This window comes from Arvicola amphibius, chromosome 1 (assembly GCF_903992535.2).
Source record: "Arvicola amphibius chromosome 1, mArvAmp1.2, whole genome shotgun sequence".
In the NCBI taxonomy this organism is placed as follows: domain Eukaryota; kingdom Metazoa; phylum Chordata; class Mammalia; order Rodentia; family Cricetidae; genus Arvicola; species Arvicola amphibius.
The window spans coordinates 9,311,489-9,336,752 of NC_052047.1; the positions used below are offsets into that span (position 1 = coordinate 9,311,489).

General features: G+C 39.0%; 1 protein-coding gene across 2 annotated transcripts in view; it reads left to right on the forward strand.

Annotated features, from left to right (window-relative positions):
• The window catches only part of Prkg2 (protein kinase cGMP-dependent 2), a 98,212-nt gene that overhangs the window by 51,012 nt on the left and 21,936 nt on the right, over positions 1-25,264 (forward strand). Inside the window, exons 9-14 of one of the 2 annotated variants that reach the window (XM_038334406.1) lie at positions 740-808; positions 3,474-3,572; positions 4,645-4,798; positions 6,611-6,747; positions 9,164-9,253; positions 11,570-11,711. In XM_038334406.1, coding sequence (XP_038190334.1) covers positions 740-808; positions 3,474-3,572; positions 4,645-4,798; positions 6,611-6,747; positions 9,164-9,253; positions 11,570-11,711 — 691 coding nt within the window. Of the gene's footprint in view, positions 1-739; positions 809-3,473; positions 3,573-4,644; positions 4,799-6,610; positions 6,748-9,163; positions 9,254-11,569; positions 11,712-25,264 lie in introns of those variants that run through there. The other variant, XM_038334412.1, reaches the window with a different exon arrangement.

The window sequence follows — 25,264 nt, forward strand, 5'->3', positions numbered from 1 at the left end:
CTTTGTTTAGTGTCTAATTTATGACTTCTAGAAAGAGAAAACTACCATGTAAGCCAAGGTCACTGAGGAAATGCTGGATGCTTCATCCATCACTACTGATATAGACAATTACACTGCCTTCAGCTCACTGTATCTCATTATGCCTAAAACATCCATGGTAAGAGTCTCCACTTCATTTCATAGAAGGAAGTTAGCAGTGCTAATTACACTATGGTTCATCATCAACTGTAACAAAGATAGTAATTTCAGAGATTTTACTGAGAAAAAAACTGTTTTACATCCTATGACATGAAAGCTTTTCAGTACTCAGTTAATTAATTGGCACGGCTCTGTAAATCTATTTCAACTGATTTACTGTGTGATGCTCACATCTCCCTGGTCAGCTGCTTTCTGTGCTGCCTCCTTGTTCATTGGTAATTCTTCTCTGATGTGGGAGAGTTATTCTATTCTGACTGTGAGAGAACACACAACGGGATTCCACATTGCAGTTGGTGATTCTTCTGTGCTTCCTCCACGTTTACCTTCCCTGAATTCTTTGTGTACATAACCTTTATTGGGACATATTTCAAATCCATTTTTAAAAGGTTGAATATAAAGTACAACACTGTTTAAAAACACTATGGCCTTTGGATGGTTTAGCTGGTGGATGTGGATTCACATAAAGTTGCGGGTTCCCTAAACAAAACAGACTTTTAGTTTCGAACTGTGTTGAGGGCTGACTTCTCTCTTTCATCTGCAGTGATGATGTCAGATCAGCCAATATAATTGCTGAAGAAAATGATGTCGCGTGCCTCGTGATAGACCGAGAGTGAGTATCCTGATGTTGGAAAACGCAGGCACCTGCTACTTGGAAGACTTGGCTTCTGTTACTCAGATCTCTCTCTGTTTGCACATTCATCGCCACTTGGAAATGCTGGTCAATGCTCAGCTGCAAATGCATTCCATTAAAATTCATGAGCAGGAACTGGGCCTTCTGATCAGAATCTGTCTCTGCGGCGGCAGATGCTGGCAAGCTAAATATTTTGTGTGCAAAGTTGGTACATAATTATCAGCAATGGGCTGAGTTAAATTCTCTGTCTTTTAGGGAAATCAGTTTGTTAGTGCTTTTATGGATTTATTCGTCTATCTGTGGGTATGCCCTGAGTGTGAGTATCCAAGAGACCAGAAGAGAGCTTCAGATCCTGGGAGCTGGAGTTAGAGGATGTTGGGATCCACCTGATATGGGTTCTGGGAACCAAATATGGGTCCTCTTCAAGAGCAGCAATTTCTGCTAACTGTTGAGCCATCTCCCCAGACCAGAACCTTCCTGTGAAGTCATTAACTAGTTATAATTCTAGAAAGGCATGACCATTTGTAGTAATTTTTAATTATATGATTCAATATTGGTATCATTCTTATGTAACTTTTAAAAATAAGGCTCACTTTCTAGCCCTTACTGTTTAAAAGCCCATTTTAAACTGACTCCTTGGACCCTTCATTAATCAATTAAATATTCACTGGTTATGTGATCAATCTAAAGAATAAATTCACTTAAACCAAAACTGAGCCATTGTCTATGTAAAGACATGGTGTCATATAATAAATAAGATGTACTCCTATGAAATATTAACAAAACCAGTAAAATGACAAGATATAACAGTGCAATTGAATCGTAGATGTGAATGAAACACTGGAAAGAAAATTAGAACCCTAGAAAACACTTTTTATCATGGAAATTTTCAAACTTTGAAAAATAGAGCAACACTGTAAACTTCATAATACAAGAAGTTCATTCATCATCAATGCATTCCTAATGTACGACCTGCTCCACAGATCCATGGCATCTTTATAGTACTTTCAAGGAAATTTAAAATTTACAATTATTTTGTCTATATATTTCTATACTGTCTCCAAAAGCCAAATACTATGTGTAAAACCTCACAATTCTAACATTAACATATCTAGAATGTAATTTTGGTACTCCCAAGCTGTTATGATTCTTTCCTACAGATAAGACAAGTGAACCCCAAGTGAGTTAAAGGTCTGCTCCCAGCAATGCCATCTGTGACCAGACAGGGGCTACGGCCCAGGTCCCCCCGCTGATTTCCTCACTCTGCCAACTATGCCACAAGGCTCCCATAGCACCTGGTCAGAAAGAGAAGCAACCTTGGTTCTTGGAGGTGGAAGAGGCTTTCTTTTATTTTAAATTGCTGAAATGGTCCTGAAAACAGGACTTCCCTAAGCAAAGAGAAAATGTAGAAATCACTCTAGGAGAGGCAAACCTGTGAGGCGCAGGGCTGAGAAAATGCAAACTGTATTTAGATAAAGGCGATTCTGAGATGATGACTGTTGGAGGGAAAATGTGTTAGCTCAGGAACGTTCCATGAGTATATTTGTTTTCTATGAGTTTTCAAAAACTATATTCACGTGCTGAATAACGGCTGTGGTATATTTGCTCCAGAAGCCAGGAGAAAATATATGAGAAGAATGAACTTCATCTATAATCACGTATATCAGATAATGTCACTCAGAATCCATGAAAAATTGCAATAATTGTATGTGCTTTGCAAATTATTTGTAGGCTTACAGTTTCAAAATGTTTAATTTACATACATATTGGGTTGAGAATATCCACCTGGCATAGTGAAAGATGAAACATTGTATGAAGTAGGCGTGAGGAAGACGAACTGTCAGGTACAAGTAGGTTGGCCTACAGCCTAGATTTCTGGGGCCGTTGTGGTTATGTATCTGTGTGTGGCATCTCGTTTCACTCTGGAAATCATTTCAGCTTTGTTGATCAATGAAATGATGGCTCTAGTTATGACTTATAGAATAAATTAAGATCCTACAGCAATAGCAGCAACAGCACCATTTGTGACACTCGGTGCGGTCATATTGATACTTAGAGTTTAATTTATTAAACGCCTGCCCTACCAACCTACTATCAGCCCCAGGAGCACAGAAACATGCCATTTGTACACTGTGACCGCACAGCCAGCGTCTGGCATAGTCCTTGGCATCTGAGACATGCTCAGCAGATGGTGGCTTGGCCAAAGGGCACCATACTCACACTAAAGTAGTGACAGAAAATCTGGGGACCCTTATTTCTTCTGCCCTAGTTCATAATTTGAAACAAACTCTTGATTATTGCGCAAGAAGAAATATAGTTGAGTTACCTTTCCTGTTTTGAAATTGTGAAGAAATGTGTGAAATAGCTAGGAGGCAATTAAAAAACAAAGAGGGCTATCGAGAGAGTCATGTGTCTGGAGCTTGCTGGCCAGCAATCTAGTCTAATTGGCAGGCTCCAAGCCAGTGTGCGACCCTGTCCTAAGAGAAGGTGGACGGAGAGCTTCTGAGTGATGACACTCAAGGCAAAGGCCAGTACACACATGGGTAGTCCCCCGTGTCGATGTAGAAACACAGGGGAAACGGGAACAGAGTGTTAAATTGTCTCGATACCACCACAACCGAACATTTCATTTTATTTTACTTAGGACATTCAACCAAACTGTTGGGACATTTGAGGAGCTCCAGAAATACCTTGCGGGGTACGTGGCAGACCTGAACCGCGATGATGAAAAAAGACACGCCACGTAAGTGAGCCGGCTTCCTCTGGCAGCGCCGCAGTGTGTGCCCTCATTAGAACATTCTAGGGACACCATTTCAGCTCCAGAATGGAGAGGTTTGAAGCCTCTAACTGAAATCTTTGAGGCTGAGTAGGAATTTGAGGGAGAAATTTCCAGATAAAGGGAACAAACACTTCAGAGTTTTTGAAAATTTCCAAGGATGGGTTTGTGAGTGGATCGCTCCAAACCTAGTAATAGGGATTAATTTTTTTTTCCATTTAAAGGGAACTTTTGTTAAATTATAATTGCTTGATAAAGCTTTTAAATTTTACTTGTAATATTTTTGTGCTGAGAATAGAACCCAGGACCGCATACACTCACGCTGGATGCTCTCCATTCTGCTAACCCCAGACCTTAGGACATCACACGTGAAAGTTGCAGCTCATGTTCATGAGACAGGCTTCTAGAGAGGTGCACTCGAATTTTCTAGAAAGACTAAGTTTTGAGCTAAAGTGTTCAGTCAGTACTTTACTCTTCTTCAAGATATGCATTTGCAGTGTTTTTGTGCGCCGTGGCCTCTTATAAGAAGAACCATAAGTTTTAATTCAAAAACAAAACATGCATTTTGTGAACAGCAATACTTAAATGTGAAGTGTTTGTTCATGGTTCATAAAGCAGTAATTCTGCATAAGGCGTGAAAAGCTTTGTTGACAAAGAGCAGAAATTCTTAGTGTGGCCTTCTGTGAATGACAAAGGAGGTTCCTGGCTTTGTTCTCCTCAACTGCCTGCCTGCCTGTGTTATTTATTAACAGTTTTTTTTTTTTTTTGAGATGTGTTTCAAAGGCTACAAGAGTTCCCATTTTACCTCTCCTTGGCTGTTTTCGACTTTTGTCTAGTCCTTTCGTGTGATGTGCCCTAGATTCTAGTGCCTTTCCCCCTGGATATGACCAAACGTGTCCCTGTCAGGGTTGAGATCGTCTTTGTTGCACTGATAGGCCGTGTTCCAGGTAGAAATGAGCCCTGGGAGAGTGGAATTTGTGAATGGCAGGGTAGCAGGGTGGCTCAGGGTGTTTGTGTGACGTCTCGTTTCTCTCTTCAGGCGCTCTATGTCTAACTGGAAGTTGTCCAAAGCCCTTTCTCTGGAAATGATTCAGCTGAAAGAGAAGGTGGCCAGATTCTCTTCAACGTCCCCATTCCAGAACCTCGAGGTTATCGCCACACTGGGCGTTGGTGGGTTCGGAAGAGTGGAGCTTGTAAGGGGTTTACGTTTCAAGCATCTGAGCGAAGCATTCTGATGTTTTCGTTTTGTTTTGTTTTGTATCTAGCTTGTGTTGGAGGACTCTATGAGTTATCATTGCTGTCTGACAGTGTTCTGAACTAAAGGAAGTAAATGTCTCAGTCTATCCTTGCTTGCAGATAGTAGTTAGATGGTCTGTCAGTCTTCTTACGTCACATTCTGTGATGAATTTCTTTGATAGTAATTATTGAAGAGTGTACTGAGTAAGCATTCTGAAAGATTATGAGATGTTAAAAAATGTATTTCCTAACAATGAATTACATGTACTTAGATGTGTGCAATCATAATACATGTTCTCTCTACACTAAAGGAAAAGAGAATGTTGCCCCAAAAGTACCATAGATGGGATTCTCAATATTATAGTCATATTCCTTAAGCAACCCTACCTCTATGTCTGTGTTTGGCTCTCATTACCCTATTTTGGGGTTGCATAAAACATCCCTTTAGAGAAAAGGGAAGGGAGATGAATGCAAAAGGATGTTTGAAGAGCAACCTTCTGTGGCGCTCGACAAGACAGCTGGGAGCTGGAGCTGATTTCAGTTATCTTTAACACCACCGCCTGTCTGTGCTTAATAATCAGCTCCCGAGAAATAGCAGAAGTCCTGCTTCAGATCAAGTGTTCCAAGGAAACTGTGGGATCGGAATCTGTGCTCTCATTGGGTGCAGATGGCTCGGAGCCTGTGGCAATTACCAAGCCCTTCTCTGCCCAGCCAATTTTTAACAATTCACTGTACAGCGACCTCCGGGAGCTATAGGGCTGCTTTTGTCTGCAGGAAGGCTGGGCATGAACAGATGTGAAATGATACCCCAGGCCCCAGTGGCACAGTTCAAACCCATTTTAGACCTCGTCTCTGATGGTTAAAGAGCAAACACTTTCGTCATGGGGTTGAAACATTTGCAGTGTGGCCTGGGCTCTGGGCGGTTCCTCTTCTGCATTGCTGCCCCCCACCAAAAACACAGCTCGCGGACTGTAATGATTAACGACGCCAAGATCTGCTTTCCGAGGTAGTGATAACTGAAACAGTAATTTCTCCACTCATTTAAATCCTGTAGACATTACCAATGGGAAATATGATCAAAATACGGGATGGAGTAATTTCCATTTACTAACCAGTATTGCCTGCGTATGGATTTTTATGCCTATCAGAAAAAAATCTAGTTGTTTCCATCTTGATTTTCTTTTAAGAAATAGGTTTTTTTTTAAGAGTTTCACACACAGAGGAGGCCCTATCTTAGTTTCCCAGACCAATATCCACTATGATGGACATGTATTTCCATACTTTTATCACCTGATGTGCCCTTTGAGCTTTGGAAATGTGCCTACTCCAATTAAGGAACTTAATTCCTACTTTTAATCAATTTAATTTAAGTGACCTCATGCGATTAGTAGGCTTCCCCCAGATAGAGAATTTGATATGAGTTTCTGTAAAAGTTAGAGGTGAATATCAAGCATTAGAAGCCATGGCAATTCTTATGAAAGCTGTTCATGTTACATAATCAAAACTGTAAAAAAAAATCTCTCAATGAAATTCAACCACAGTTTTTCTTATTTCAGTACAAAAATTTTAGAACCAAGTTATATAAAGTATTTTGAAAATGATCGGAAGTGCATAAAGTTATATAGAAATCAGTCCTAGAGAGATAAGTAGTTAAAAGCTTATGTACTCTTTAAATGTAAAATAATTTAACTCTCGTTGATAACATGTTACATTCCACATTGCAGATTGTTGTGATGTATTAATTACAAGAGTCTTTCATTTTCACGTAGGTTAAAGTTAAGAATGAGAATGTTGCTTTTGCTATGAAGTGTATAAAGAAGAAGCACATAGTTGACACTAAGCAGCAAGAACATGTCTTCTCAGAGAAGAGGATCCTGGAGGAGCTGTGCTCTCCGTTCGTTGTGAAGTGAGTGAGAAGTTGGCTTTCCAGGAAGCATTTAGTCATTTCTCTGAGTTTTCCTGGGAGATCTTGAGTAGGAGTTTCCACTTGCTTTTATTCTAGGGAAACCTTGCTAATGTGGTCATATCTCTCTCTCTCTCTCTCTCTCTCTCTCTCTCTCTCCTCTCTCTCTTTCTCTTTCTCTCTCTCTGTAGGGGGCTATTATAGGATAGTTGGAACTAATTATTTTATCCAAAGATAATGTAGAATATAGAAAGAGGAAGCAAGACGCCACAAGCTGCTGCTCATGTGGGTGGATGTTACACCTCTTCAGGGAGGAGCATTTGGGTTCACAGAGTTACCAGAGCACAAAACTACAAAGTGACCATCTTCTAATAGTTACTCCGTTTCCCCCCCTGTAATTGTTATGAGCTTGGAGGAGATACTATCTAGGCCTCTTTATTTGTGTAAGCTGCTGGCATAAGCCAGTTTTGATTTTCCTTTACTGTTTAGTGATCCCCGAGTATACTTCTGGTGAGTTCTGATGATGTACAGCTGATAGGAAAAGCCAAATGCCTTGCGAGAATCTGCCTACCCATCCCTAGTCCCAGGCTCAGTTTTCATTGTTAAAAATATTAGACTGATCCCAGGCATGTATGCTGACAGTCTTCATTCAATTATATTTATAATTTTTCTATAATTTTCTTTTAAAATTCATATTCACTAATGAGCTGTCATAGGCAGTTTAAGGACTGTATTCATTTTTTCAATACCAGCTCTTAGCAAAGGGCTGACATGCAGGATAATAGTGATGGTAGTTAGAATAATATCAGAGAAGACATTTACTATGCTGAGATTTACACAGAAGGGACTCTGAGAATTAAACAGGGGTGGCGTTGAGATGATCATGTTAGCATCACTGGCCTCTTATGAGGAAGTGAATCAGAAATGTCCATGTATGTTTTCCAGTAAATGCTTACCAACAGTAATATATAAATAATATATAATCAGTATGTAATCTTATTCATTTATATTAAAATGAGAAGCTGCAATCCTATAACTGATGGAAGAAATAAGTGTCCCATGTGGCAACCAGCCTGGGTTACAGCTCTGGAGTCTGCATACTCAAACCGTTTCATTTTCTGGCTGTGCTGGTACTAACTATGTGGTCCAGAATAACCCTGAACGCACAGAAATCTTGCTGCTTCTGAGAGCTAGGATACAAATGTATGCCACCATGCCATTATGCCCAACTTCTAGAGAGACCACCTTGTGGAGTTTCTGTGTCTGTGCTTTATCGGCTAGCTCTCCTGGCTGCTTCCATCTGGTGTTGGCGCTAGTAAGAAAGGGGACTGCAACTTCTTTTTTCCTCTCCCTCTTCCCCCTCCTCCCATTCCTTCCCCATTCTCCTCTACCTCTTCCTTACTCTTCCTTATGCATTTTTATTTTGTGTGTATGAGTGTTTGCCTGCATGTATGGATGTGTACCCTGTGTGCAGGGGGTGGCCGTGAAGGCCAAAAAGAGAGTGACAGATACCCTGGAGCTGGCATTATAGATGGCTGTGAGCTGCCCTGTAGATGCTGGGAGCTGAACCCAGGTCTCTCATGAGAGCAGCGGATGCTGTAATTGCTGATCCATCTCTCCACCCCCCCCCCAAAGTGTTCTTTTTGAACTCTAAGCCCCAGAAAATGTGTTCACCTAAACGTTAAATGCGGTGCAGTACCCAGGCACACCCCTCCAAGTCTGAGGCTCTCTTACCGCAGGTCTGAGTACGGAGGCCTGTGAAGTACAGTAGCTCTGTCCTTCTCGGGCATCGTTCCCAATGATCAGCTCACTTGACTCGGCATCTACTTTCCAGGGTCACCCAAGGGCAGCGGATCCCCATAGAGGCGGGCATTTGCTGACACTAGATCCTACAGGAAACCCCCTGTCCCAAGCTGCTCCCCACCTCTATGTGTCCTTGTGAAGTCACTTACCACCAGCCTTACTCCTTAAAAGTCTCTCTGTCCCTGAGTCTATTTCCAATACTGGCTAAAGAGTTAGGGGAAATACAACATGAATATAATGACCTGTTGTGCAAGGGACATAGTAAAGTGATACATTCTCAGGTCTGTGGCTTTGGGGAAGAAGGGAGGCCCTATTTGATGGTGGGATAAGGAGCCACTTTATGATGAAGGTGGCCTTGGTACTTTCAAGAATGATAACACTTTGGCAATGAAATGGGAGTGAGGATGGTCAGTCTGTGCTATGTACAGGATAAAGCCAGAGAGTCAAGGCAATAGGAATGAATGATCTAAGAGGGCATGTCGCTCCTACCCCGCGTGTGGCTGTTGGATATCGGTGTGGAAATGAAAGTCGTTTTTCCAGATGTTTCTGGACTAACTTAAGCAACTGAAAGAGGTTAGGACCTCCAAATCTAATCTGTTATCATCTGTCTCCACAGGTTATATCGTACTTTCAAGGACAATAAATATGTGTACATGCTTCTGGAGGCCTGCTTGGGTGGAGAGCTGTGGAGTATTCTAAGGGACAGGTAATGAAAAGAGATCTGTGAACAGTGGCTCTTATCAGCTCACACCTGGGCTGGCCTAGGAGGGCATAGTCTAGGGCACAGTTATAGGAAGACATTGTCACTACATATATCACGGTAGGAATTGGTACGTTCTGTTAGCTAATGCTGCACAACTTTCATGGGGAGCTTCTAAAACATGCTAACTTCCAAATATATAGACTAAAGGTTTCAGACATGTGTGAGCTGTCTGAGATCACATGGATTTTAGGAGGTAGAAACATTATGTAAGCTCAGATTCAAAATACTCTAAAAGGGTGTGATGGGGAGCAACTGCGTCCTCCCCCAAACAAAGGAGGGTCAGATGTCCACAAAGGTTGACTTTTATTCAAGGAATGGTGTTGATATCATCATAATCACAGGTGGCTACTAAGCAGCTCCTGTGTAGAAGGAACAATGGAGAAAGCTTGAAAGTTTCCTAGACAATATAGAATGTTCTATGTAAAAGGCTATACAAGTGTAAATCTTAGAAAAACAAGTTTAGAGTTTACCTGAAGAAAATGGCTGATATTAAAATATTCCACTAATACGAAAGCTGAATAATTCCAGAGAAGCTGCGTATCTGTAAGGAAATGATAAATCAGGGGCACTCTAAAATGACGAAGACTGGACAGGGCAGAGGTGAGGGCAGACAAAGGGGAAAGCTGTGGACCAAGAGCAGCAGGAAGGAGAAGAAGAGATCACCTGAGGAGGAGCAGGAGGGCGTGATGCGTTAGAGCACAGGAGTTACTGACAGGCCGACCTTCGCACATTCTTCTATGACAGGGTAGCTCTCCAGCCTGGCTGCATTGTTGTGTGCTAATACACTTGTCTTGTATTCATTTTACTGGGATGGGGTCCAGCAGATCATTTGTTTAAGTGCTTCTCAGTGCACTTGTGGCTGAGACCTACTGAGCTAGACATGTAAGTAAATGAATGTTGTGTTAAGAGCTGTTGTTGGATTCCAGTTGGGAGAAGCAGGAAAATGAAGGACACCTTTGGGATTCCCTCAGAAACGTTAGCATGGTGCATCTTTGCTTCAGCGGGTAATTCTGCTGAGAAATCTGTATCCTTAGAACAGTGTTCCTGCCACCTGGTAGGCACTTTAGAACAACCCTGGTCACTAGTAGCAAACCCATCTTTGACGCATGTCTCTCCAGGCTGTGGAAATTTGAATACCTTACCCAAGGATATGGAGAGTGAAGAAAACAGAATTTTCAGGAATCAAACTGAGCCACACCTCTGATTATAAAATGTGAGGAATCGCTACCACATTAAAAAAAAATAATCAAGCCGGGCGGTGGTGGCGCACGCCTTTAATCCCAGCACTCGGGAGGCAGAGGCAGGCGGATCTCTGTGAGTTCGAGGCCAGCCTGGTCTACAAGAGCTAGTTCCAGGACAGGCTCCAAAGCCACAGAGAAACCCTGTCTCGAAAAACCAAAAAAAAAAAAAAAAAATAATCAATGTATAAAATTAAAAAGCATTCTTATATGGAGTAACTCTAATAAAAGATTAATGAGAGCCCAGTAGGGACATGTTATGGACGGCTTTCCCTTGGTGTTAGTTGTTTATGCTATATAGACAAAAATGAAAGTGACCACTTGAACCACTTTTAGTCAAATGAAAAATTATATAAGTCTTGGTGAAGCTTTTCATCAAAATAGTTGCATATCTCCACAATATGCCACAGGTGTCTAAAAGTCTTCCTCCCCGTTTTCTGTGTTCATATGTCATTACCAGATAGAAATGCATAAATGTAGGGATTTTTAGTGTAATTATTGTAGTTTTTATAAAGTGTTCCCACCAATTCCTTTATGATCTGTTTATAGCCATTTACATATAAATTAAATTGGAAGGTTAACAATAAAAGTCCATTGACATAGCCTAGGGAGATGGCTCAGGAGTTAAACTGCTACTACAGGCGAATCAGGCCCCAATTTTGAGTCCCCGTAACCATGTAAAGTTGAGCATGGTGACAGGCATGTGACCTCAGTGACTCCTGTGGCATGGTGAGTAATTCCGGGAAGCTTGGTGACCGGCTAGCGTGATATACATAGTAGTGATCAACAAAACCAAGGCTTTAATCAAATAAGGGGTAAGTCAAGCATTGGCACCTGATTTCCACATGTGCACGATGACACACACACGCACACCAACACACAATTCTGCATTGCACACATGCATGCACACACACACACACACACACACACACACACACACACCGTGCAATTTTTATAATGCAATCTAGATGTGCCTAGAAGAGCACCAAAGAACATTAAGAAGAAAGCAATGTCATTGCAGGGGCAGCTTTGATGAACCCACCTCCAAATTCTGTGTTGCCTGTGTGACAGAAGCCTTTGATTACCTGCATGGACTGGGCATTATTTACAGAGATCTGAAGCCAGAAAACTTAATCCTGGATGCTGACGGCTACCTTAAGTTGGTAAGACAAGTTTTCTTACTCATAGTGTCATGTGGAATATTTCTGCAGCACAGTTGTGCTATCGTTGCAATTCTCTTTTCAGTTTTGGTGCAGCTGCTAATTTCACAAGGGGGATGTAGTCCTTGAATACTTCATGCTTAATACTGTGAGCCATATCATGCATTCAAGTGTTTATTTAAGTGTTTATTTTTATGTGTATGAATGGAGTATGAATGGATTGCTTGCATGTGTGTATGTGCACTGTGTTCACACCTTGTGCCTGCAGAGCCAGAAGAGGGCATTGAACACCCTGGCACTGCAGTTACAGGTGTGAGCCTTTTTGTAGGTGCCAGGAACTGACGCACGCCTTCTGCAGTATCAGCCAGTGCTTTTAACCTCTGGGACATGTCTCCAGTAACTATGTATATATTCTTTTTTTTTTGGACCCAGTGTTTCAACCATATCTACAACTCTTACTGAAGAGTCACACCATAAAATGCTTTTAGAATTTGTTGGTATTGTTTAATCATTTTAACTCTGCTTCATTTGGTGCTGCATATAAGAACTGCCTGTGAAGAACAAAGAAGTTAGTATGGTTTCTGTCTCAAAGTATCCGCATTCCTAACAGGGAGAGAAGGAAACATGTGGCTGTTTAGACATCTTTCTAGTTGTTCTAATAGGCAGCAAGGGTTCCAAATCTCTGAGACTACAGGCTCAGTGAAGATCAGCTTTCCTTGCTGTCTATGTCTGAGGTCCATTAATTCCCAATAATAATCCATTGCATATCAATGAGAGCATAAGAGGATACTACATAAATTTTTTTCAGTGAGAAATTAATAGAACTTGATGGCCAAACTGAGGGAAAATTAAGGCACTTTGGACCTCAGGAGACAGCTTCCCGAGGTCCATTTCCATAGCTCCTTGAAGGCATCAGGCTATAGCTGAACTTAACACTCATAAATACATTATCACCCTTTGATGTAGGAAAATACCACTATTTACTGATCAGATGTCATAGGCAGATGCTATGCTCAAACTTTCACAGTGAATCTATTCAGCAGTGCACAAGACAGGTTTGGTTAGTAAAATTGTGAAATTTAGCACAAGCGACTAAGTTTGTTATGTTCAAATTTTAAGAGATCTTTTCCTCTGAAGTAAAATAAGAGCCCTTTTATGTGCAACCTGGCTCGCTTCCAAGAAACATTTTGATCCATTCAAGCTTTATTTATCCATGAAAGACGGCTTTCAGAACTGGGGAGGTACGGACTCGAGGCTTCAATCTCTGCTCTCACTCACATTTCCTGCATTGACTGTGCCTCCCACCGATCTTTGGGGAAAGCCCTCTGGAACATTCTAGAAGAAAGAAAAACCCATGAGGGCTGCAGACGGTTTATTAAATCTCTCTCTCTCAACCTTCCGTAGTTGTTTTCTCCCAAACCTCAGGTAGTGTATTGCCTATTTCTAGGACTAGATGGCAGTGACTGCCCTGTTTGATGCCATTGTCTAGCCTTCTCATTTATTTATCTTCAAAGCCAACGAAATAAACAGTGACTTTAATTATTCGAAAACTCAATGTTGAGTTTTCAATTACCAATTACCTTTAAAACTAGATATCCTGAATTGCTATTGCGATAAAATGTTGAAAATTAGCAGATGAGACATGGGAGTGTTAGTGATGTACAGATACATTCATTAGACGGCACAGAAGTTTCTGTGGGTCGGGGAAGAAAATAGTTCAGTGGTAGATGGTGATCAAACACTGAAGGGCTTAAGGTGTACAACAATTGCCTTGCATGGCCAAAGCCCCAGGTTATGTCTTCAGATCCAAGACTGAAGCTTGCATGCAGAAGCAAGTCTAAATGACTGATTTAGTAGCTGTGTCACTGAGGAATGGGAGACCTCACTTTAGATCTGGGCATTATGGGAAAGCGAGCTAGAGAGCTCTATTGAGCGGCAGGGACCACACAGTTTAAACAAACCTCAGAACTACAAAGATAATACATGCAAGCAGATATGCTTTTCTCATCATTAGCTCATGGTAGAGGGATGGAAAAAGGCAACTCTAAGAATTCTTGGCCACAAGCTACACTTAATGGAAAAGTCCAAGCAAAGATTTAAATGAAAATGGATCCATGCTGGAACTATGCCCATGTTCCTAAGCATCACTGTGTAGTCTTTTTAAAATAATATGCTGTCATCTCAGGACACAAAGACCTTCTGGAGGTGAAGTTCCAGGAAAGACAAGCTCATGTTAGAAATATATCAATAATAAATGTATGAGAAAAAGCCATACTCACTGCTATGGGCACTGGTTGCCAGGAGAACAAAGAGCAGAAGTAGATGCGTAAGTGCCTTGGAACTTGCAAAAAGAGACCTAAGAAGTTTGCAGAAAGACCTAACAAATGAAGTGCCTGCTGAGAAAATAAGACTATAATAATTAATTCAATGTGCAATGGAAGTTTTTAACTAATGGTGGAGTAGCTTGCATTGGACCGTCCTGATGCAGCTAATTTAAGTATAAAGTGTGAATGCATTGAAAGACATTAAAAATAAATATCCAAGCCTTGATAAAGGGCATCCTGCTATGTGAGATCCACACTTAAAAACTGCTGCCTAAGTGTTTGCAGTAGATTTCAGCAAATGAAATAAACCAAGAAAGGGCAAAAAAAAAAAAAGGCCCCATATCAGGAAATCAAATATGTCACCTCTTTTTATTTGAATACAGCATGAATTTTTATTATTTTATTATTATTTATTTTATTTATTTAAAATTATTTAGAGAAGTCTAAAGAATGCATCAAAGAAATACTTAGAATGGGCAAGTTAAGCATTGTTGATACAAAATCAATAAATAAAACTTTCATTTTTACATGGTAAAAATAAAACCTCATAAATGAAATAACACTTATAACATCAAAATTGTAAAATATTATATTAAAACAGTATCATCATTGTGAATAAATAATAAAATAAATTGTATTAAAATGTGTAATAGCTCTTCACTGAAAACCATAGGTATTAATACAAATAATTAAATGATACTATATGCTATGTTCATGATTTGTAGAAAGTAGTAGTGCATAAAGCAAAATTGTCTATATTTTCCAAATTGATGTCAGTGCAATCAAAATCTGAGAAGACAAGTCTTAGAAATGGAAAATGTTTTTCTAAAAGTTACATGCAAATGTAGACTGTTAAAAATTAATAATTACTTTTTTGAGTTTTTTGTTTTTGTTTTGTTTTGTTTTTGTTTTTTGAGACAGGGTTTCTCTGTAGCTTTGGAGCCTGTCCTGGAACTTCCTCTTGTAGACCAGGCTGGTCTCAAACTCACAGAGATCCGCCTGCCTCTGCCTCCCAAGTGCTGGGATTAAAGGCGTGGGCCACCACCACCCAGCTAATAACTACTTTGTAAAAGAAGAGCAACAAACAAAACATGACACTTTCTGATGTCAAGCCTTAGTACAAAGCTACAGTGGACAGAGCTGTGACATTTGTGTAAGGACAGACACATGGCGTCGTAGACAAAAGGTCACAGAAAGACATTCACATGAGTGAGAGATTAGGTTGTCCTTTGTAAAGACCCCCAAGGGAACACCTGGAGACTGTCCACATGTGATGAAAGAAAACCCCTGATTCCCACCTCATGCTGTATGCAACAAGAGAGAAGTGTTGTTCTCTTATGGCTTTGGATGGGTACAGATTCTCTAGAAAGCAATTAGTATTAATGTTAAAAGAGAAAAGGATTCATTGGACTTCATAAATGTCAGAAAATACTGATTATTGGAATATACTGCCAAGAAAGCACATAAGCATGACATAAACCAGGAGAAATATTTATGCTTTATTTGTGTAACAGTGAGCGTGTATCTAGAATATACAAAACTCCCACAAGTCCTTAATAACAAGAAAGAGCAACTATTTTTTAAATAGCCAAAGCCTTGAAAACCCATTTCATTAATGCAGACATGGGAAGGTTCACTTGGTTCAATCTTACAAGAAAATTCAATGTAAAGCCACAAGGAAATGCCATTTCATAGTCACTACAATTAATATATTTAAAAATGCACGTGTTGGTGAGGACATTCTCACACACTTCTGGTGCAAAAAGAGAATGGTAATCCACTCTGAAGTATGACTGGCCAGTCTCTTCCATGGCAAAAGCCAACTTAGTCTAAGGAAATCACACTTGGCATTTATGTAAGATAGTTGAAATCATGTTGTGGAAAATATTATGTATGGTTGCTCAACACACCTTAGTTTCCAATAGTTCTCAAAATAAATGAATATATATATATATATATATATATATATATATATATATAAATAGCCCAAATATCCATCTTTAACTGCACATAAGTAGATTCAATCATTCACCCAGCAATAAATGTTTCTCGGTCATACGAAGGGATGATGAGTTACCACAGGTAACAACTGTGTTGAACAAAGGAAGCCACACACAAGAGTACCTTATGCACAATCACAGTGATCAAAGTTCTAGAATAGATGGCAAAAACACAATAAGGGTCATCTCAACGTTTGTGGGGAAAGAAACGCATAGGAATTTCCCTGTATAATGAGAGTGCGCGTTTCCTGTGGGGGTGGCTGCTCTCGTAGGGGTTTAATCTGCATCAGTGAACTGCACACCAAAGAGCAGTGTGCTTTGTTACCTGTGAATTATTTGTCTTTTAGGATAGTGTATTTGGAATACTAAGTAGAAAATTATCACAAAAAGAGAAATCAGAGACTTAAAGAAAATTGACTAATTACAGAGAATGTAACAGAGACTTAAAAACTGAAACCAAAAGAATGAAAATGAAGAAATTTGGTGAATACAGTGAGAAAAATGATTAGCGTCCAATACAAAAATAATATAGAGAGTGGAGTTCAAAGAAATATTTTTTTTAAAAAAACTAATGACTAAATAAAGGCTGCTGGTGCCAAGCCTGGTGGCAGACCTGAGTTTGATCCCCAGGACTCACATGGTGGAAGGGGAGAACTGACTCCTGCAAGTTACCCTCTCACACTCACATGCATACTGTGATATACATGTCCAGAGTTGCACATGTGCATGTATACACATACGCGTGCGCACGCACACCTACACAGACAATATATAAGTGTATTCACTTTTAAATTTTAAAGAAATAATAGCTGAACATTTCCCACCCACACACTCATGCACATAGGTCACATGCACAAATAACATAATATCACATACTTACACACACACATATGAACTGATTATGAGGTAGAGAAACACCAACAGATCCACAGTAGGACTGCTTGTACTTGTTTGACCTAATTTTTGCATGTCAATCTGAAACAAATTTAAAATAATGATAATTATTTGTGACCCCACAGGCTTTCTGAGTTGGGTCTTTGGAAATGGATCCGTTAGGGTATTCATCGCTTTCATTTTTGCCGAAACGAACATCTGACAAAAGCAATGGGAGGGAGAAAAATTAATTTTGACTCACAGAGAGAACCATATGACATTGACATGGTGGGAAGTCCCGGAAGTGGGAGCCTGAAGCATTGGGTCACGTTACATCCACAGTTAGGAAGCAAAGAACAGTGACTGCTCTCCATCAGCCTCTAGCTCCTTGATAATGTCTAGCACTTAGGAGAGGTTTCCCCATATCAGTTAACCTAATCAAGAGACTGCCTCACAGACATGCTCAGAGGCTAACCCAATCTAAACCGTCCCTGACCGGCATGGCCAGAGGCCCATCTCCTAGGTAACACTATGTTTTATCAGGTTGACAATCAGTATTAACCATGACATGATTCAGTATTGCTTACAAAGCTTCCGCTAGAAGTTGGCTGAGGCAATGGTCACTTGAAGAGTTGCAGACTGGATAGGGTAGAGGATCCAATCTATCATGGCTCACAAGTTGATATTAGCTGTCTCTTGGAGGCCATAATTCTTCAAATTTCAGGGTGAGTGGATCATCAGAGCTCCTTGGATATTGGCTATTGTAGTAGGAGAATAAGAACTGAAACAAAGAAAACCTTAAACAAGAAAAAGCAGGTAGGTGTAAATGGAAAGATAGAAAGGGAAGAAATATCAGGGAGGAAGGGACTTTCAGCTGGTATCTTACCAGGAGCAGAAGGAGTCATAATGCAGTAGACTGTCATGTTAAAAAATGTTGAGTAAGAATAACTGAAAAACTTTAATTATAAGCCCAGAGAAACCATTCCTCAGGAAGGGTGCAATGACGTATTTAGACAAAGATGAGAGCTGTTTCCTACACAAAAAGGACACGATTGCAGAAGGTGAAGAAATGGACACCTGCCTCCTGCCCAGGAGTGCAAAGCAACAAGGAATGGTGGTCACAGGACAGTGGTAAATCTGTGAACTCATTAAAAATTACGGTGTGACTCAGTCATCACTGTAACGCATCACATTCAAATGAGAACATGCTAACTTACCCCACAGCTGCAGCATACACACTCAAAGTAGGAGGGACCGAATTAAAATAGGAGGATAAAATGTCATCTTCACAGAAAGGCAGCAAGAAGTAGGAAAGCCAGGGGGCAGGGAAAGAGTATAAACTAAGAAATTAGAGAGAAGTCCAAGGCATTTAAATGAACTTAATTCTCTAGATTAAAAATGTATTGTTAAATAAAATTATAAGATAAAAATCAACTATATGGTGTTTACAGCAGAACAGCTTAAAATATGAGGTACAAGAAGTTGAAATTAGAAATGAAAAATATGTCTGGGAAATATTGAATCAGTTCTAAAGCAGGTGTCACCATATTGCTATCAGAGAGGAAGTATTCCTAAATATGAGGACATATGATAAGAATTCATCAAGGTCATAGAAAAAGCCAGTAAAAAATTCCTGACAAGATGCTTCAAAAATAAGCAGAAGACTGGCAGAATTAGGAGTTATGAACATTTACAGACATTTTAATACACCACTCAGAAATTAATAGAATATTTGGACCAAAGATTGCTAAAGCATTAGAAGATATGTACAACACAGTCAATAAACTTGATCTAATAGGCTTGTGGAATATTGTTCCTAAAAGGTATAGAAAGCATATGAACAAAATTTTAGCAGATACTGGGCCATTAAGTAAGCTTCAGCAAAGAAAAAATTAGGATTTGGACTGTTAGCAGGAAGTCACATAAAACTTCTTTGACTCAGGGCTTCTGGAATGGTCAAAAGGTTGGGGGTACCTGGTGGCACCATGGCAGGAATCACAGTGTCCTTATAAAGGTGATCTTAACCTCATATATATGTATGTATGTGTACATGTATGTACATGTAGTGGGAGCTGCAGGCAGGCCTGTTTTTCATCCCACCTGGCTCCTACACGGGTAGCTTTTTACCTGAAATAACAACACACAAACTGTATTCTTTTAAACACTGCCTGGCACATTAGTTTCAGCCTCCTACTAGCTAATTCTCACATCTCTTGCTTTAACCCATATCTAATAATCTATGTAACACCACAAGTGGTGTCTTACTAGGAAAGATTCAGCATGTCTGACCTGGTGGCTGGCTTCATGGCATCTGTCCCAGAGAGGAGAGGTGGGGCAATTGACTGAGCCATCTACCTCACTTCCTTCTTCCTGTTCTGTCTACTCCACCCACCTAAGGGCTGGCCTATTAAATGGGCCAAGGCAGTTTCTTTATTAACGAATGAAATCAACACAAACAGAAGACTCTCCCACATCATGTACATATAAGTGTATGCATTTCTCCTTCATCCCCTGAAATGTTCATGAGAAGTTAGACACCTAATGAAGTAAGAAGTTTTCATTATGAAAATAAAACAGTTATTCTGAAGAAAAATACCTAAGTAATAGAAAAGCTTAGATTTGGCTGTATGTTTTAGAGAGTCATAAGAGTGTGCCCACTGCTGGTAATTACAGACAGTATGTCTGTGGTGAGGGATCAAGACCTCATTCTGTTCTTCCTTTTCAGCCACAAGTGAAATGGTCTTTCATTTTTGCTTTGTTTTGTTTGTTTCATTGATTTGTTCCATGTCAGATTCTACCTGGGTCCAGTCTTCACCAGAAAACACACTAGGTACAGATTGAAGAACCAAAGGATCATGAATATTTTCACACATGTCTTTCTCCTGGATATGCCATCATTCCTTAAATCTTGTTTCACTTTCCAAGCCAAGAAAACTGATGAAGCAATAGTGCTATGGATCCTTGTCTGGTTCCAATGGATGAGTAAATCAAACCAGTATTAAAATGTATTTGTGCTCTTTAAAGTTGAAGGCAAACTCACTGTGTAGGGCAAAGTTTTTGTCCAATAAGATGTTTCCAAGTAACCAAACAGAGGCTTAATATTAATTATAAATCTTGGCCAATAACTAAGGCTTTTTATGAGCTAGCTATTACATTTTCAATTAACTGATATTTTTATCTATGCTTTGCTCCTGGACTTTGTACCTTTCTCAGTATGGCATGTCCATTTTGCTTCTTTCTGTATCTGCTCACTATTCCTCTGACTCTGCCCTTCTTCTTCCCAGCATTCTCTGTTTTGCTCTCCCCCTAACCTTATCCTGTCCAGCTATTGGCCAGTCAACTTTTTTATTAAACCAATCAGAGTGACATATATTCACACAGTGTAAAGGAATATTTCACATTTTCCCATTTCTGTCTAATTAAAATTAAGGTTTTAAACTTTAATGTAGTGAAATTATAGACAACCCAACAGTTATTAGGTAAGAATTGCAATTACAATATCCAGTTCATTTGTATTTGGCAAATTTAAAGAAAATACTTTATCTTTGTGAGTCTAAAGTTTTTTTTTTAGCTAATTTACCATTTATCAAAACTAAGGAAAACTTTAACTATGACTGTCTAGTTTCCAACTCCATCAAAGACACCAAAAAGGTTAAATGTTGGCTGCCTGGACAAGTCACTCTACATTCTTCTTTAATGTGATAATATTCAACTTGGCCCTTCGAGTCTAGTATATCTGATAGACATTTCTGAGAAGCAGGAAATTTTAAAGGACTCTCCTATCTTGTCATGGCAAAGTTTGGAAGTCACCTTTTTGTGTTCTGCTGGTCTAGTTTGGAGTATCCTGTAAACAAATGAGGCAAGGGCAGTTTCTTTACCCAAATGGCTAGCTTTTGCCCTAAAGAAAATAAACCCCATGCAGAGTTTTTTCAGTGTCCTCATTCCCAAGAGGTGAGGTGGGTGGTTTTTGTCATTTAGTAAGTCATGGATATTTTTCATTGTTTAGGGGAATTAGTTATAAGTAATTATTGAGAATGGTCAGGAAAAAGCTTAATAAATGAGATTAGATTCAGGGGTATCATTCTGAAAAGAAAAAGAGGGATATAGAAATGATAGAATAAAAGGATAGTTTGTTGAATCTATTAGGGTAGATTGTTGAATCTATTTCTAAGCCAAAAAAGGTAACTACTAACCTTAAATATTTTACATTGGTATGGATTTTCATATATTGATATAAATTTGAGGTTATTTTTGCTATGCTGTATATATGTTTCTACTCTTAAGATTTCTTTGTATAACAATACAAATCTAAGGTTATTTTTGATAGTACATACTGTACATTATTTCTACTCTTGTTTAAGATATTGTACCTGTGATGCTCATTTAGCAATATAATGTAAATTTTTAGTCCTTAGAAGTTATTGTTACAAATTATTTAAGATTATAAAGATAAAAAATAAGATAAATAAAATACAGTTTAGTAGTTGTCACCTATTACAATCAAACTTGTAGTCATGTTAGGTATGTTTTCAAAGTTGAGCGGAGATATATTTTAGATAGACACTTAAGAGATCTGTAGAATATGGCATTTAAGATCCTTTAATAATGTAAGTTTTTATAATAATGAGATATTCCTGCTCTTGGCAACACCAGTCTACTTCAGAGAGAATGATGAGGATCAAATAAACTCCATATGGAGTTTACTTTTTTTGAGGCAAAGCTTAGTCACTGGGCAAGAAACTGACTGCCCTTGCCTCAACTGCTAACAGCATCATGTCTAAATTGAACAAACAAGACACAAAAGAAAATGATTGCTGAATTTTTGCCAAGATAAGTCCTTCAAAATTTCTGTTCCACAAAAAGGTCTGTCAGATATTCTAGACTTGTAGGGCAAAGATGGATGCCCCAATATTCAGAGGAATCTTGGGTGACTGTCCAGGCAGCCAGCTGTTTCTGTCATTTCTTAGTTTTGGAAGTCATTTGTTCTATACTTCCTGTTTACTCAGGTTATATTTATAGTTTTCTCAGGTTTCTGATGGAGTTGAAGACTAGATAGTTATGTTTTCCTTGTTACCAAATTCAGAAAAGAAACTCACAAAAGATATGTAAAATATATATATATGGTTGAGATACATAAAAATTAGTTTAAGGTTCATAATACAAGTTAGGATAGAAAGTGAATTAGGTACAAAATATTGGACTCACCATGATAGGATAGATAATGGAGTATTTTCTCTGACTTTGCCAAATGCAAATGGACTGGACATTGTCAATGTAATCTTTACCTGTATGTTTGTGTATATTGTTATTGTACTTATTGTATATAATTTTACTATGCTAGACCTTCCCTTTTACTTAGGCAAAAATGGGGAAATGTTGTGTGATATTTTGATCTCACATCAGAGAGCTTAGATGACTGGTTCTACTCTTTGTTAGCAGCTTCTCTTGGCAGGTATCTCATGGCTCTGGCATCTCCAACATCTTGGGGTCTCTAATGCAATCTCGGCGTCACCTACACAGTTTTATAGAATGGCTGCTCGAGGCCTTCAAGCAGTGTTTCCTCAGCTACATATCTGTCCTCGGTGGCACTCTGTAGCCACAGAGAGAGATTCCACAACACCTTTACTTGTACATCTTTCTTGACCCTAAAGCTAGAACAACGTAGACAGCACTTCCAGATTTGAGTACCCACTTGCAGTGAAGCCTGGCTCCATTGAAGTACACTTGCAGAAATTTTCCTTGTGTCACTGTGCAGAAGCAGAAGACCCTCCAGCTTTTTCAGGTCAAGGTGACAGCACTGACCACCACAGTGGGTCAATAAAAAGGTCTCGCAATAACTTTTAAATATTTTGATTCAAATAAAAGTAAAAACCCAATGAATTATAATTTGTTTAATGTTCCCCAAAGCAGAGTTTATAGAGAATCATAAAACATTGAACACCCTTATCATAAAAGGAGAAGGATCCAAAATCAACCATTTATATATTCCTGACTGAGGGAATACCAAACAGAAAACAGAAACAGAAGCAAAACATTACATTCAAAATGACTGGAAGATAATTAAAAATTATCTGTGTAGAGGACATTATGATTGAAAACAGAAAATTTATAGAGAAAATTAATCAATTGAAAAACTAATGCTTTAAAATGATCAATAAAATTGATAAATCTCAAGTTGTAATAGTAAGAAAAAAAGAGAAGGCTCACAGATTATTACTATTACAAATGTAGAAGATATTACTACCATCTCTGTGGATTCTGAGATGGTGATAAGGTAACTCTGTATGTAGCCCACAGAATCAGTAACTTAGATGACATGGGCAAATTCTCTGAAAGACATAATGTTCCAAATGTTATGCTGGAAGAAATAAGACATAAAAAAGTTCATATTTGATAAATGATCAAAGGTGATCTATCTGGCCAAGATAATCTTAAAAACCAGCCAACAAACAAAAAATAGAACCTGATACTGGAGTAATTGCATCTATAACCCACCCCACAGTAACTCTCACAGAGAATGTATACCCTGCATCAAACTAGGTCAAAATTGATCCCAGACATAAATAAAATAACTCATCAGACTCTTGGGAAACGATGTTGGGGAACACATGGATGATCTCGAGTATATGGGAGAGATAATTGATAAGCTAGACTTCACTGATATTAAAAGGAATTGATCTGTTAAAGACAGGCCAAAGAGAAATACTTTTAAGAGACATACCTGATTAGGACCATTGTAAAGAAATGTGCAAAATGTTTAAAGCAAAATAATAAGCAACTTGATTAAAGATAGACTAATGACATCTGTGATGGCTTACCATAGAAAATTTATGGATGGGAAAGAAACATGAGAAACACAAAATCATAGATGGATGGGGAAAGGATTTAAACACTAAAACAGCACTGTACCACCACATGCAAGTTAGAGTGGTTAAAGTTTGGAACATGGACAATACCAAGTCCTAAGACTGTGGGTTGTCAGGAACTCCCATTCAGTACCGGGATAACGCAAATGGCACAGCTGCTTTGGAAGGCAGCGTGTTCAATTCTTAACGAAGTAAGCATACATTGACCAACTATGCAATTATGTTCTTTCTGCTTACTGTAAAGAGCTGGAAACTATGGTCACTTAAAGACCTGAACATAAATGTTTATAGCTTTACCATAATTGCCGAATCTTGGGAGCAACCAAGGTATCGTTCAGTTCAGTGCATTTATGGGTTTACCACGGAGCTGGACTGTGGATAAACTGTGGTAAATGCAGGTAATGGAAAATTATTCCTTGCCAAAAACAAGTGAGTTCTCAAACCCTGAAGGGGTGTGGTGGAAACTTCAAATGCTGTTGGTAAGCAAACTAAAGCCGTTCTAGAAATGTTGCATGTGGTGTTATTTAAACTGCATGACATTTTGTAAAAGAAAAAAACCTCCTGGACATAGTGAAAACATTAGTTGTTAAGATGCAGGATACGGGAGAGGCTTGAGGATGGCCAGTGTGAAAGCAATAAAATTACACGGTACCGTATAGAATGATAGAAGCATGAAATTAGATATATTTTTCCAAGTCTATAAATTATTCATCAGTCACGAACCCTAACATAAAGTAGGGACATTTGGGGAGAATGGTGTGTCAATATAGGTTCATCAGCTGCAGGAAAACATCCTGCTGTGGTATGATGTTGAGCTTGAGAGAGGCTGAGCATGAAGTGAACAGGAAATATATGAGTAAAGTCTGTAGCATCCGTTTGAGTCTCACTGAAAATAAAGGCTTAAAATATACATACTAAAAATCATACTCAGCAAATTAAAATAGAAGCAATTTTATAATGAACTCAAAAACTCCAGCAAAAACACACATTAATAGATTTCTCCATTCATATATGTTTAAAAAGATCTTTTAGAAAACTAAAAAAAAATCTAGTAAAAGGTACCTAATATAACTTAGTACAAACATGTGTGTGTGTGTAATTGACAAAGAGTATTGTCTTAAAAATCTTAAAAACTTATAACTTGTGAGCTCACAGAGACTGTGGCAACATACATGAGACCTGCACAGGTTCAAACCAGACAAAATTCAAGCACTGAGAAGGGGAAGTGGACACAAAGTCCTTTGCAACTAACACTTTCTGAGAAAGAGGAAATTGGTTTTCTCCAGTGGAGTATTACAGGCTCTCTCAGGCGCACTCCAGGGCCCATGCCATGAGGACTTGGCCACCTCAAAACAGACACCATGTTGATTTGTGTGTGCTTTTGATTTTGGTTTGATATTTTTGAATATCTTTGTTGCTTTTTTTTCTTTGTTTTGATTTTTGTTTTGGAGAGAGAGATAGAGGCAGAGAGAGACAGAGATAGAGCCAGTGCC